Source organism: Armigeres subalbatus, chromosome 1 (assembly GCF_024139115.2).
Source record: "Armigeres subalbatus isolate Guangzhou_Male chromosome 1, GZ_Asu_2, whole genome shotgun sequence".
Lineage (NCBI taxonomy): Eukaryota > Metazoa > Arthropoda > Insecta > Diptera > Culicidae > Armigeres > Armigeres subalbatus.
Window position 1 is genome coordinate 149,947,002 of NC_085139.1, and position 15,120 is coordinate 149,962,121.

The following is a 15,120-nucleotide window of genomic DNA, read 5'->3' on the forward strand; positions in this document are numbered from 1 at the left end:
AACCACTACCACATGGATTTGCTTATTGTCATATAGATTGTCATGATGCCATTAAATACAAATTTAATTTAAAATTGGCCAAAATTAGCATTAATTTATCAACGATATTTCAAGTTTCTTAGGCGTTTCTTACTGTACTGTATGTAACACATCCTTACAACAAATGAGAAGTACAACAACAATTTCTGTTGCATTACCCATTGAGATAAATAATTCCTTACATTAATTCACATGCGCAGGATGCACTATGGTAGCAAGTTGCACATGAGTCCTTGTTTGTTCTTTATCCAACCGCTTTCTTTTCGAACGTCAAACGCATGACATCAACCCTCTTCGCTCCTAATGGCAGTGAGCGGTTATGTTAAACGTATCAAATTAACTTTTTTACCATCAACGAAAGTGATCACGAAAATTTTTATCATTCCGTAAAGTGATTAATGCGATAAATACATAAGTTGAATCTTAAATAATTTAACTGATTGAATAGTGACTATAACTATCGGTGAATCCTTCTAATCACACTTGAACCAGGTGTAAGCAATATATATTAAAGGGTGTGTATTTCAAAATGTTCGGTAACGAGCATTTGGATGATCCCAGAAGTGCTAAAGACGAATCGGACGTGCAAACAGATTTATCAAAAGAGAAATCGCCTTTTGTGTCGATTTTCACCATTGAAAGCATACTCGGGATCAATTCGCAAATGTCGAAAAATTCCATCAACGATAAAGTGCTATCATCGCTGGATACCAGACAAATGCCCCAGGTGTTGGCTCCGGATAGCATAAAAAATAGTCCAACCAACTATTTTCACTATTCTGGAATCAACCCCCTGCACCAACCAGCCTCCGCCGATATACCCCTGCTGACAACCAATCTATTAGGAAGTAAGTGAATCAATTTGCTTCGATGTGTTTGTTAATCGAAAACTGCCAATCCAAATAACTTTCAAAATTGTTGAAAATGGAGCGAAATTTAAATTCATGTTAAATATAGAAATTACCGGAACAATAAAAAATATCCCTTGAATGAAATATATTTTAAAATTCAAACAATTTAAAATCAAGTCAATGGCCAATTGACATGTGCTATCGAGTTTTCAAACATAATAAATTAAAGAAGGTAGTGACATTTTTACAAAGGAGTTGTATATTTTCAATTGCAAATTGCCATAAAATTAAATTAGGACTAATAGTGTACTGAGTTAGATGCGTTGTTCATGTCTATTGAGGGATTGATATTCCTATACAAGGTTTTGAACATTGTTTTGTGTATTACAACGATCTCTGATCCTGATACTTAATCATCACAGTAGCCAGTGGTAGCTTTACATGAAATCCACGTAAACATGACTTCCAATACTCCGATTTTGCGATAAAATCGCCCGCATATAAACCGCCTTGCGTGTAATTAAATTGTAATATGTTATAATTGCCAAGAATCCCACAGCACTCAGTTATATTTTTAAGTTCTTGTTGAAATGTTACTGTATTTCGGTAATTTTCACCAAGATATGAATATCATCGTTACCGAACTGGCGAAAATTAAAATAAGTCGTAGAATATAATTCATTGAATGCAGTAATTTTCAAGGTATATTTTTAAGCTACTTGAAATTTCCATAAAGAATAAGAAATTTTCATTTTCTTGTTCTTCTTCTGTAGCACCATTCCAACTGGAACTTGGCCTGCTTTTCAACTTAGTATTCTATCAGCATTTCCCCAGTTATTATTTAAAAGCTTTTCAAAGCCCGCCATTGCATGATTGAGTATTTACCTAGTGCTGTGCGCCACCGCCGCCGATCATAATTTCATCACGCCGAAGATAAAATAAAAACCCACAATCAAGTCGAAAAGAAACCAGACTAATATTCAAGTGTTTTCGAAACGGTTTGAATAAATATATTTAGATAGTGATTCAAAATTGTTTTTTTAGTAAGAAATAAATAGTCGTAAATTTTAAATTGCTGCTATGCATGATGACATACGATATCTTGGTTAGTAAATTAGTAAGTTGATTTATTTGAGAGTTTCAATTAATATAAGTTTCAATTAATATCCTCAAATACTTGAACTGTTGAGTGGATCTTTGGTATTCGTAGATCTAAACAATTTAGATTATCCAAATTAGGTAACCAATTACAAGTTTTTAATCAACCAGACCATTACCTTGACCAGTTTACTTCATAAAATATTTCGGTCTATATTTACGGGAGCACCACAGAAAATGTTATTTATTGTACGTCGGTGTTTTTGAAAAATAAAATGCTCGCCTAGAAAACTATTTTTTGTCGTTTTGTTAACTAGGTCATTATATAAAAAAGTATGTGTAACAATTCAGTCCGTTGATATTTTGGGTCCCTATTAATCAACTCAGAGTACACCAGAGAACCAATCATATGGGCCCATTTATGTATGCAGTTTCTCAATTCGGACATTATAGATCAGTGGTCCTGTCTTTCTTTTCCTTTTAGTTTTATTGACCAGTCAACTATTATTTTCAGATTATTAATATGGGCAGTACACTAATTTGGAAAGGTAATCATTAATTGATGTGGTGCAATTCGGATAGCTAAATAATCCTGTTGATAGTTCGGTCTAAACTGCTGGAGTAGAGTTCATAAAATTACATTGAATGAAATTAGACAGACGGATGCTGAAATTAAACAAAATCACAGTAGTAATGCAAATAATATCAGTTCGAATAAGAATTGATCTTCTAGTTCGACCAGAGTTAAATTCACGGGTCGCCGTATGTTGAGCAATGTTCAATGATATGATTTGAGTAAACAAAATCGACAAGTGACTTTATTAAATTACTTGTTAAAAATGAATAAAATAAAATCTCCTTCTAAAATGAGTAATCTTCCATAGAAAATTGCTAGTAAAGAAATCAGGGTAAAACAATTAATGCATATAAAATTTCTTTTAGAAGTACAAGTTTTTCATAAAAGAATCACAATTTTCACTGAAAAAAGAAGTATGCTTAAAAATATAGAAATTTTCAATCAATATTTGCAAAACTTGTGAGAGATTTTGAAAAAAATTGAAAATAAATATATTGAAAAAAATATATAGCAAGTAACCACTTTCCTTTACTACTAACTAGCAAACTAATGAGCTAACGACACTCTGTGCGATGGCGCTTTCTCAACGAAGGTCATCAGTCGGCTTTCTTTTATCTTTATTCTTCTCCCTTCTTCTTTCTGCTTTCTGTTTTCTTATTCTCGTCCTTCTTTATCTGTTACTTTCTTTATGCTTCTTTCTTCTTCCGTCTTCCTTCTTTCTTCTTTATTTTCCCTTCTTCCTAATTTCATCTTCTTTTCTCCTTCTTACTTCTTCCTTTTTGCTTCCTTATTCTTCCTCCGTTCTTTTTTTTTATATTTTTTCCTTCTTTCTTCTTCTCCTTCACTCCCATCTATCTCCTTCCTTCTACCTTCTGCTTCCTTCTTTATTTCAACTTCCGTCTTCCTTCTGTTATCTTCCATATGCAATGGAGCCGCAATCTCCATGTAATTTTTAGAAACACCATGGATTATGTTTTCCAATCGATGAATGTATCTCTTCAAAACATCCATGCTTTTAGAATTATTTCACAAATGAAATCATTCCACTTGCATGACAGCTGAATATCCGCACATCATGTGGTATGTTGTTTTTATCAAAATTTATTAAATGTCGTCAAATCAATTGGGCATTATCTACGTGTCAGAATTTCGACGTAACTGGCTTCAGTTAATTACACTGGGATCGCTTTAAACGCTGGTCTTTCTTTACTCGTTTTTCAAGATTCCAGCAGGATGTTTCAAAATGTTTTCACGCGGTTTTTTAAAAAAGGTCGGGAAGATCGTAACCGCGAAAACCGTAAATCGTAACCCCCGAACTACAATGTACTGTATGCTAAGAAGCAAGATGACAACTTCTCAGTTCTGGGTGGCTTATATATTTCAACTGGTGCTCATAATGTTCCAAAAGTAACAGTAAAAGTGACAAAATGTCAATTATTTTTACTAATAAAGCATCGGTTTTCAAGAATTGATTTCAAAAGTAGAAATAGTTATCCGGAGAATAATTGGAAAATCATTAACAGTAGCTACAGTATTTAAGCCCTATGCTCATTGCGTTTATGTTTATGTTTTATGTTTTATATGTATGTTTTATGTTTATGTGTTATGTTTATGTTTATGTTTTATGTTTTATATGTATGTTTTATGTTTATGTTTTATGTTTATGTTCTATGTTTGTTTTATGTTTATGTTTTACGTTTATGTTGTATGTTAATGTTTTTTGTTTATGTTTTATGTTTATTTTCTATGTTTGTGTTTATGTTTTATGTTTATGTTTTATGTTTTATGTTTTATGTTTATGTTTTATGTTTATGTTTATGTTTTATGTGTTATGTGTTAAACTTTTTTTTTAATGTAATATTTATTTATTTCGTCAAACATAATGTAGACTACATTAAAAAACTTATAACTATGTTCTATTGTAACTAATGTTCCTGAAATAATTTCTTAGGCTCATACGAGGCATGGCTAAATCAATTGCTTCACAATACTGATTGTAAACAGACATCATTTGATTCATTGGACTAAATTTTGCATAATTTGTTCGATGATGACAGGTGGCAAACAAGTTTCGATTTCTCAATTGCCGAGTAGGAGTGTAAAAATTTAAACAAGACAATAGTTTGGTGGAATCAATGCGGTGCGAAACAATATCATTCACAAATGAGATCATGGCAAACTCACGACGCTTTTCAATTATTGAATATCATCGTGCCTCGTACGACGGAAGTGGGAATGTTGTCCATCCTAATTTGCGCAAGGCATATAAAAGATATTGCCTTTCAATTGATTCTATTCGATCCTCATGTGATTTTATATACGAAAACCATACAGTACTACAATATTCTAGAATTGATCTCACATACGCAACGTACAAAGTTTTAATTGTATATGGATCTTGAAAGTTATAACTAAATCTTTTAATAAAACTGAGCATATTTGTTGCTCTATGGATAATGTGTGTTATAGTGGTCAGTAAAGGTTAGCTTAGCATCTAAGATTACACCCAAATCTCTAACCCTTTCACATTTTTTTACTGGTTGATTTCCTAAAGTTACAGTTATCGATGGTGTGCTCCGTTTTCTACTGAAAGTGATCAAATTACATTTCTTGACATTAAGTTGTAGTAAGCTTTTGTTACACCAGTTATCAAATATGCGTATTTCGTTCAAGTAGATGTCATTGTCAACAGTATTTTTGATTTCCATAAATAGTTTCATATCGTCCGCATAAATAAGGATTTTAAGATGCTTAAGAATGAGTGATATATCGTTTACAAACAATATGAATAGAAGAGGTCCTATATGAAAGCCTTGGGGAACTCCAGATGTTACATTGACTGGAAGCGACTGTTTCCCTTCAAATCGTACTATTTGTTGGCGGTCAGTTAAATACGATTTAATCCATTTAAGGAGTCTCATCTCAATTCCCAATTTCTCAAGCTTGAAAATCATCATAGGAATATCGAGTCTATCAAATGCTTTGCTAAAGTCTGTGTAAAGCGCCTCAACATGTATACCTTTGTCCATAGCATTCAATGAGTAATTTACAAATTCTAAAAGATTGGTAGTAGTCGAACGTCCTTTAAAGAACCCGTGTTGTGCATCTGTTATTACATGTTTTATTTGGTTGAACATCCTTCTATTGATGATTGATTCAAAAAGTTTAGGAATACATGAAATAATGGCCACTCCACGATAATTTCTAATATCAGATTTTTTTCCCTGATTAAAAATTGGTATTAGAAAAGACTTCTTCCATTATTTTGGAAAGCTACTGGTTTCTAAAGATAACTTGAATAACCAAAATAAAGGTGTCGTAAATTCGCTTGCCAACTTTTTCAAAAACATAGGTGGAATTCCATCTGGTCCGGATCCTTTTGAGGCATCCAAATTCTGTAGAGCTGCCAAAATCTCCGTTGCATTAATTTGGTTTACACCAACACTGCTTAAATAGTCAGGAAAATGTGAAAAATATTCAAAATCACGATCACTTACGGAAAACTCGGTATATGTCTCTTGAAAAAAGGTTGCAAAAAGAGTACAAATTTCATCAGCATTATCTCTTAATTTTTCATCTAAAGTCATTTTCGATGGAAAATTGCTGGATTTTAGCTTGGTTTTGGCATACTTGAAAAAGTTTTTTGGACATGATTTGATTTCATTTTCGGTTTTAGCATTATACTCCGTAAGAGCCGAAGACATGGCTAAACTAAGTTGATCGCAAATATTCAAATAGTTTTCTAAATTTTCTTGACTTGTGTATTGTTTATAAAGTTTATGAGCCTTTTGCTTTCGGTTTTTCAAATTTTTGAAACCATATTGGGTTTTTTGAGTTATAATTGCGACGTTTCCTCACGAGTGGTACTTCATTCCGAACAATGTCTAATAAAATTGCATAAAAGTCTGTAACAGCACATTCAATGTCAGTTTGATTTTGTAAAATTTGTTGCCAATTAGCTCTGTTCAATTTTTGTTTAATGTTGTCAAAATTTGCATTATAATCGAGAATATTTTCGAAATCATAGCCATTAGGATCATGGTTCCGATGCACAAATACAGAGTATTCTATTGCTGTGTGAAATGATTCATTTTTCCATAACGGCGATAGAGACTCCTTTACACAGAAATCATCGAGAGTGTTTGTGAGTAAAAGTCCAAATAGCAATTTTGTCGATTTTTCACATGATTGATTTGATTCAAGCCTAAACATGCAGTTTTTTCAAAAATAAATTGTAAAGTCTCATTTTCACCGACAACTGGCAGCAAAATACTTTCATTCTCAGAATCTGGAATGAAGTCTGCATTACGTTGGTTGAAATCGCCGTAAATGTGAACTTTGAATTCAGGAGGAAAATGGGAAATATAGTAATATCCCGATTTTATCACCCCCCTGATGAATTTTGCGGTGATAAAACAGGGTATGTGACGAAATTGGAGAAAAATATTTTCATTTTTTTAAATTCATTCCGTAAGTATAAACCATTTTATGCCTTGTAAAGGCCAAATGCGTGAAAGGTACCCGTTATTTCTTGTTGAAATAGCTTACAGAATATTTCCCAGGTACTCAGAAGTCTTTCGTAATAAACTACAGGCGGTGAAAGTTATTTAATGAAAATCAATGCCGTTTTTGGTATTATTAACGAAAATAAAAAGAATGACAAAAAATTTTGGGGGTGACAAAATCGTGTCGAAAACTTGATACAATCGGGACGTGGTAAAAATTGAGTCGAAAATGTGATAAAATCGGGGGTAGACAACAAAATCAGGGGTAGACGAAATCGAAGAGTGACAAAATCGGGTCAACACTGTAATTTCATCGGCATTATGGAAGAACTTTTCATATGAGGATTTACAAGCTTGATCTGGAGGAAAGTACACTGTTGTGTTTTGTATTATACTAAATGTTTTATGTGCTAAACCAAAGGTCAAAAAATTTTTTTCCAGGTGCATAGTGTAAGACAGAGGGAGGGGTATAATAAAAATGGAGGTTTCTACGTTTGCATATAAGAAAGTGCAAATGATCAATAATTGTCAAAAAACCCAGATTAATCCACCTAGCGGTGATGGTGCCCGTCTTGTTTTTTTGGAGTGAGTAATTTATACGCACTTTTGGTATGAAAAAAAGTATTTTGACCATAACTTCTGAGCCCATAGTCCGATACGGCCAATTTTGAAACAATGAGACAGGATTATGCATCGAATGCAACTTGTTGCGAGCAAATCCGTTAAAGATAAGTGCCTGAAAAATGAGTGAGAATTTTGCATGTGTTTCTTATGTAAAAAATGTTTAATATTCTGTTTTATGTTTATGTTTTATGTTTATGTTTTATGTTTTATGTTTTATGTTTTATGTTTTATGTTTTATGTTTATGTTTATGTTTATGTTTTATGTTTTATGTTTTATGTTTTATGTTTTATGTTTTATGTTTTATTTTATATATTTTTTGGCTTTCTTAGCGATGTTTCAGAAACATTTTTAGGAATGTACTGTATTGGTAGTTTGAGATCCGAACTACATGCGCTGTAGTAAATACTTTGGAAAAATTGCCGGAAATACTCAAAAATGCCAAAGGGTCGTTTTGCCCCAGTGGTGCATAATACCCCAATATCCCCTATTCCATCTATTGTTCGGTTTGCTATGCAACATTATGATCCCATTTTCATTGTCATTTTGTGTTACTGATTACCCTTTGTACATGTATTCAATAGTGACATAAAACATGTTCTGAACAAAAATTAATTGTGCTGAAAAATAAAAGTCTACGTGGACAAAGGTGAGTAGATTATTGTCCACGCTTGTCCTAAAAGAACGGGAAGGGTAGTCTATCTTTCCACGTGGTAATTGATTGCCCCGTTAAAAAAAATCTGCGTGAACAAAAACCTTTTAAATCGGAACCGCAATTCTAGTGTACACAGAAAAAAATAATGAAAAGTAATCTGCGCGTAAATAATAAAGACGGGGAAAATTACACTATTTTGGGCGTACGTGGATCTTTCCCAACAAGTTCGCCCTAAATGTATGCAATTTACATATCATTATGACACTTATTCGTATAAAAAGTGACATAATGCAATACAAAATGCATACATTCAGGAGATAATATCGTTTAAATTTAAACTCTTTTTGGCATTCCCTTTATGTGCATTACATACTTTCATGTAAATTTCAACAACTTTTTCTATCTGTGTATCTAAAAAGTTTAAATATTTGTAATTTGATTTTAAATAAAAACTTTGAGCAGTTATTTCCGGAAGAACTATTTACTATTTTGCAATCAATTTCGGAAAACCTATGCTTTATTAGTAAATATATTTATAAAAACTTTTGCTCCAACTCGATAAATATCTGTGTATATCTGATATTCTTAGTTTAAATCAGTTTGAAAGTTTTCGGTTCTGTATCGAAGTCACTTTAACGTATCAATATCATCTAACCAAAGCTCAATGATTAAGATTTAATTCCCTAATATCTTCCAAAATTGCGCCACAGTCACATATCCATCATCGTGTCACAGCTATATGCAGCATGATTTATTCTCTGCGCAGCTACATTCGCCAGTAGGGCTGGTGTCTTGCGATGGCAGCTTCCGTCCGCGGTATCCCTTTCTCAACGCTGATACCCATATTAAGCGGAAAAGACGGCATCGCACCATTTTCACCGAGGAGCAACTTGAGCAACTGGAGGCAACCTTCGACAAGACACACTATCCAGATGTGCTGCTGCGAGAAAAACTGGCCGTGAAAGTGGATCTGAAGGAAGAACGCGTTGAGGTGAGCAGATTTGTGTTTGTTTGATTTGATTAATGTTTCATGACTAAACTATAACGCGCGAAAAACGTTTTGTTTAAAAAAAACGCATGACGGGTTATTTTCAGTGAAAACTGTAAAATCCAGAAGCAAACTAAAATTCCAAAAAATAGAGTTTTATACACTTTTAAAATTGTTCAAAATGCACATCTTTTCCAATACAAGATACAAATTTATAGAATCTAAATGTTAATAGCGATAATATGTACCTAAATTGAACTTAACAACTGACGACATATCCTAACTAGTGTTACTAGTGTTTCATGTTACCAATCATATGTTGGTATGTGCAATCTTTATGCTTTCAATTAATTATTCTTCCATCTTTTCAGGTTTGGTTCAAGAACCGACGGGCCAAGTGGCGAAAACAAAAACGAGAAGAGCAGGAACAGTACTCAAACTTCGACATCAATAACAAAATTCGCAAATTCATCAACATTCCGGTAAACACACAGGAAAAACTTCGTCAGTTGCAGTCCGAAATGCTATCGAAGGATAAAATAGTTAGCAAGTTCGAAGACATAAGTACCAGTGATGATGCCTCCGATGTGGAAGTCGTATGATGAGAAGATGGTATTTGGACAGCATCCACGGCAATGGTGACAACGGTCAATGTCGATGGAAATGAGGTGTATGGTTTTCCAATATCATACAGTCGAGCATATTGTACATAACTTTCGCATAGCTTAAATAGTCTTGTCGTCTGTGTTACTGTGTGATAAACATCGCTTCTATCATACGAACGGTGAATTAATATGACATACTTGATGAAGCCTACGAAGTGACTGTATTTCACAATTTATGATTCTTTATCGTCACTAAATCTACTTTGCTTTTAATGATGCTGCATAACTGAGTATTCAGAGAACATAAATTTGACATGTTGACTGCTACCGTAATATCATCTGCATAAGTATTTTATACCTTTCAGCAGTCAAGCAATAATCATAATTGTAAATAATTCATCAACCAGACATTCCACTAAAAGCTCCAAATAATTTTCTTATCAGTTTAATATATTTGACTTTATTGAGTGTACCGTTTCTAGTGGTATTATAGACAAGTTTATGTTATTTAATTCATAAAAAACTAAATGGAAAAACTTTTTTTTTTTTAATACATACAATCTAAATACATGTGCATGGCTGAAAGTCTGTCTTCAAATACGAATTTTCCGTCGAAATTCAGAAGATTTTTCCGTGAATAATCAGAAGGACATTTTCCGTGAGAACTTTGCGAGAAAATTCATATAGGGTAACTGTACCAGTTTTGACCATGTTCCTAATTTGGCCAATTCTCGCTTAACTTTTCAAAAGGACCTAAGTAACATTTTTTCATGAATTAATTTGAATAGCGCAATCAACAGAAACACATGAAAGCTTTTGATTGCAGTACTCAAATTAATTCATGAAAAAAATGTTACTTAGGTCCTTTTGAAAAGTTAAGCAAGAATTCCTCGCATAACTCCTAAAATAAAGCGATTTCCGAGAGTTTTATTAGCTGTAACGGGAGATACATCCCTTACGCATCTTCGCTGTGGAAAATAATCGATAGTTTTTGGAAAATATGTATTTTTCAGGGTTGGCCAAATTAGGCACTAAGGTGGCCAAAACCGGTACACTTCTCCTATTGGACTTTTCATATACTGCGTATAAACAGCAAAGATCGAAAAACGTTACAAAATATGATAGATATCGAAATTTAATTTCTAAGCCGTTTTTCGATGGATTTTTAATTTCCTTGGGCTATTTTATCAGAAGAAGAAGAATAAACACTTCTAAACTAATATTTTAAAATACAGATCTTTGATTATTTATTATTGATAATTGGCTAACAACTTTACAATCAGTTTTGTTAAACCAGCCAATTACAATGCATTCGAACATCGCAAGCACATACACCAAATACCTATATGAAATTTACAAGTGGTCGGGGCTCAGCCAAATCGCACCAAGCGGATTTCTGGTTGACTTTTGATATTTCATAAATCATATCTATTCATGCGTATATGTGTTGTCCTCAGTTATAGGGTTAAGGGATATGGGATACGATTTGTGATTAATTGAATCTTCTACATCAGCGGTTCTCAACCTGGGGTACATGTACCCCCGGGGGTACCTTCGTTGATCCCAGGGGGTACCTCGGACGAAAATGCGTAATGGCGGACATATTACAATTCCAATAAAAAACTATTGGTAAAGTTTTAATAATTGTATATATTTATATTCCAAAACATTGTATTGTACACAATATGCATAGCAATTAGTAAATCAAAACATATCGAATCATGTCCACCACAGCCAACACAGTGTATGAAGGGCTGCGGGGAGGTTCCATTTCCCGAACAATTTGCTTGTCCCGGGATTCGGGATAAAATTTGTAGCTTGTAGCCGGGAATTTTTTTCAATGTGCTTAAAAACGCAATTTTGCGGTTAGGATTATGTTTTATTCATCAATAAAAAATCAATGGTTCAAATCAAGTAACTGGTCTTATCAATTTGAATTCGTTTTCTGAAAATACGATTTCAAGAAGCAAGAAGCAAATGTTATATATAATGCTTTCATCGGACAGTGAGGTTCGCTTTTTAGAACAGATATTTCCGGAGTTCGAAAAAATGCGCTCGCTATCGGTTAACGTCGGTTTGATTGATTTTAAGCCGCTGAAAATGATTTCAAGTTTCGGGTTCAACCTACCATGTAGCTCAAAAAGTGACAACTCTTTCGCAATTACTTTTGAAAAATCAATCATTGGCGAATCAGTCTGGGACGGGTTGGCATAATACTTTATAGCCGATTCCAGTTCTTCACGCATGCTCAATGGGGTCGATCCTGAATCGTCATGCATCAGGACAATCCAGCATTCAACTCCGCAGCATCATCATCGTTCTGTTTTTGGCAGTCTTGCAACAATTGAACTCCCAATTCCTTGATGAACTTAAACGTTTGCGTTTTCGATGAGCTTTCCAGTTCTGCTGGCACTTGCGTTGACAACGGAAGACCTTGAAGGAACTTCAGCGCTGTTATTATTTCCTTTTGGCGCCGTTCTTTGATTCTTTACGCGATTGCATCGAAGAGGTCGTTTCCAACTTTAGAGTTACTTTTCTTATGCTTCGTATGCAAGAAGCTCAAACTGCCTTCCGCAGACAGCAATGTAGCATCTCGTCTTCCCGATGCTTCCGAAATGAGTCTGATTGGCTGAGGAGCTTCCTGAAGGTTTTTTGCAACCTCGAAATCACTGTCCAACATAAGACCTGAAAGGCCTATTTCGGAAAGTGTCTCTTTGATGCAATCAAAACCGCGAATGAAGTGCTCCAGCATCGTTTCAGTCGAATGCCTACTGAACCAACACAAGAGATGATGCATTTTTATGAATGATGTATAACATCGATGTAGGTACAGTAAATATGTATGTTGGCGTTGAATGGGTTATATTGAATGCGCGTAAACGGTGCACTCAAATTTATTGGGAAGTATCAAACCGGGATTTTCGGGACGGTGAAAAATCTTATCCCAGGACTCGGGAAATCCCGAATTTTTCAAGATCCCGGGATTTTTTGTCCCGGGATATCCCGCGTTGGAACCTCTATGCGGGACAAAAGATCAAAAAAATATTCAAAGCAATCCAATTAATCGAAACAAAATTATGAAATATGTCAAGAATATACTTCTTAACTTAAATATTAAATTTGAAGGTTCAGGAGCCTTGAAGCAAAGGATTTTTTCCCGCCAAAAAACTCTTGGAAGCCTTCTTCTACGCCGAAAACCTTCTTCCAAGCAAAATAATTGAAATATTAAATATGAAGGTTAGGTCAAAGGCTTTAAAAAAAAAACCCTTGTTGATCCACCTAGCGGTGTTGGTGCCTTTCTCGTTTCAAAAATAAAAAAATATATAAATAAGTATTTTCTAGCGAGTTTTGGGCATAACAAAATAGTATTTAGGCCATAGCTTCTGATCCCATAGTCCGATCTGGCCAATTTTCAATAGCAAACAATGGTTCCAAAAAGTGTGTCTACTAAATTGTACACATACACATACATACACACACATACATACGCACATACAGACATCACCTCAGTTCGTCGTGCTGAGTCGATTGGTATATAGCACTATGGGTCTCCGGGGCTCATATAAAAAGTTCGTTTGTTGTACTTTGTTGTACGAGAAAGGCAAAAAATGTTGGAAGAATTCTTTGACGCGGTTTAACAGCCTCCTTCCAAGACCCCTTCAATTGACTTGGAAACCTCCTTTCGAGGGGTCAGAATTCTTCTTTCAGGCAGCTCCCTTCCATGAGGCTCGAAAGCTTCTTTTTAAGTGGCTTGGAAACCTCCTTTCAGGGGCTCCGAGTTCTTTCAACCAACCTCCACAAGTGGTTCGGAAGCCTATTTTAAAAGGGTCAGAAACCCAGTTTCAGAAGGCGTGGAAGCTCCCTTTTCAAGAGGTTCAGAAGCCCACTTTCACGAGACTCGGAAACTTCCTTTCGAGGGGCTCGGAATTCTTCCTTGGAGAAGCTTGGAAGCCTATTTTTAAAAGACTCAGCAAGGTCATTTTAAAATGCTCAATTCCTCATTTCAAGAGGCTCGAACACCCTTCTCATGCGGCAATTCTCCTTGAGTCAGCCCTCTTTGAAGTGGTTCGGAAGCCTCTTCTAGGACGCCCCTTTTCAAAACAGATAGGAAGCCCTCATTCAAAACCTCAGCCCCTTTTCCAGAGGGTTTGAAGTCCTTTTTCAAAAGACCCGAAAGCCCCCTTTCAAGAGGCTCGAAAGCCCACTTTCAAGTGGCTCGGAAACCCAATCGAGGGGCTAGGAATTCTTCGTTCAAGAAGCTTGGAAGCCTATTTTCAAAAGGCTCAGCAAAGTCATTTTAAAATGGTTAATGCCTCCTTTCAAGAGCCTCGAAAGAACCCCTTCCATCAGGCTCGAAAACCACCTTTCGAAGGGGCTCGGAATTCTTCTTTCAGTCAGCCCCCTTTCAAGTGGCTCGAAAACTTCCTTTGGAGGGGCTCGGAATTCTTCCTTCGAGAAGCTTAGGAGCCTACTTTCAAAAGGCTCAGAAATGTCATTTCAAGATGCCCAAAACCTCATTTCAAGAGGCTGGAAAGACCCTTTTTCATGAGGCTCGGCTCATGAGCCTTTTAAGAGGCTCAGAACTCTCCGTTCGAGGGCTTAGGAATTCTTTTAGCCAATCATCACGAGTGCAAGCCTCTTTTCAAAAGGTTTCAAGAGGCTCAGAATTTTCCTTTTTTCAAGAAGTCTACTTTCAAACGGCTCTGCAACGTCATTTCAAGATCCTCAAAGCCTCCTTTCAAGAGGCTCGAAAGACCCCTTCCATGTGGCTTGGAAGTCTCCTTTTGAAAGCCTCGAAAACTTCCTTTTGAGGGACTCGGAATTATTCTTTCAAAAGACTTGGTAGCCTACTTTCAAAAGGCTCAGAAACGTCATTTCAAGATGCTCAAAAGGTTCTAAAGCACTCTTTCAAGATAATCTTATGAGTTACGCTTATTAAAATAGGGGGTACCTCAATGAATACAAAAACACGAAGGGGTACCTCTGAAGAAAAAGGTTGAGAACCGCTGTTCTACATTAAAACTTGGGCAAACAATTATTAATTTTTCAATGGCACATGGTGCGATTTGGTAGAAACCCGGCGAAGTGTGGTTCGAATCTTCAGTTTGATGCTGATTTCAAGAAGAGTGAGCGGAGACTGCAACAAATTAACTGCGGCTGGAAATTCGATCCAACGATTT

The 15,120-nt window shown here is 35.1% G+C and overlaps 1 protein-coding gene across 1 annotated transcript; it reads left to right on the forward strand.

The window, feature by feature from the left end:
- Positions 1-415: 415 nt before the first annotated feature.
- On the forward strand, positions 416-10,698 carry LOC134207366 (homeobox protein goosecoid). The gene is made up of 3 exons (XM_062683092.1): positions 416-887; positions 9,058-9,338; positions 9,707-10,698. Exons 1-3 carry the CDS (start codon positions 569-571, stop codon positions 9,935-9,937), a joined length of 831 nt encoding a protein of 276 aa, XP_062539076.1. The 5' UTR covers positions 416-568; the 3' UTR covers positions 9,938-10,698.
- Positions 10,699-15,120: the final 4,422 nt, after the last annotated feature.

Excerpts from the sequence above, each read along its gene's own strand:
- LOC134207366 (XM_062683092.1), top strand. The coding sequence starts at position 569 with ATGTTCGGTAACGAGCATTTGGATGATCCCAGAAGTGCTAAAGACGAA. Across the intron at positions 888-9,057 it reads GACAACCAATCTATTAGGAA|TCACATATCCATCATCGTGT; the intron begins GTAAGTGAATCA and ends ATTGCGCCACAG. Across the intron at positions 9,339-9,706 it reads TGAAGGAAGAACGCGTTGAG|GTTTGGTTCAAGAACCGACG; the intron begins GTGAGCAGATTT and ends CCATCTTTTCAG.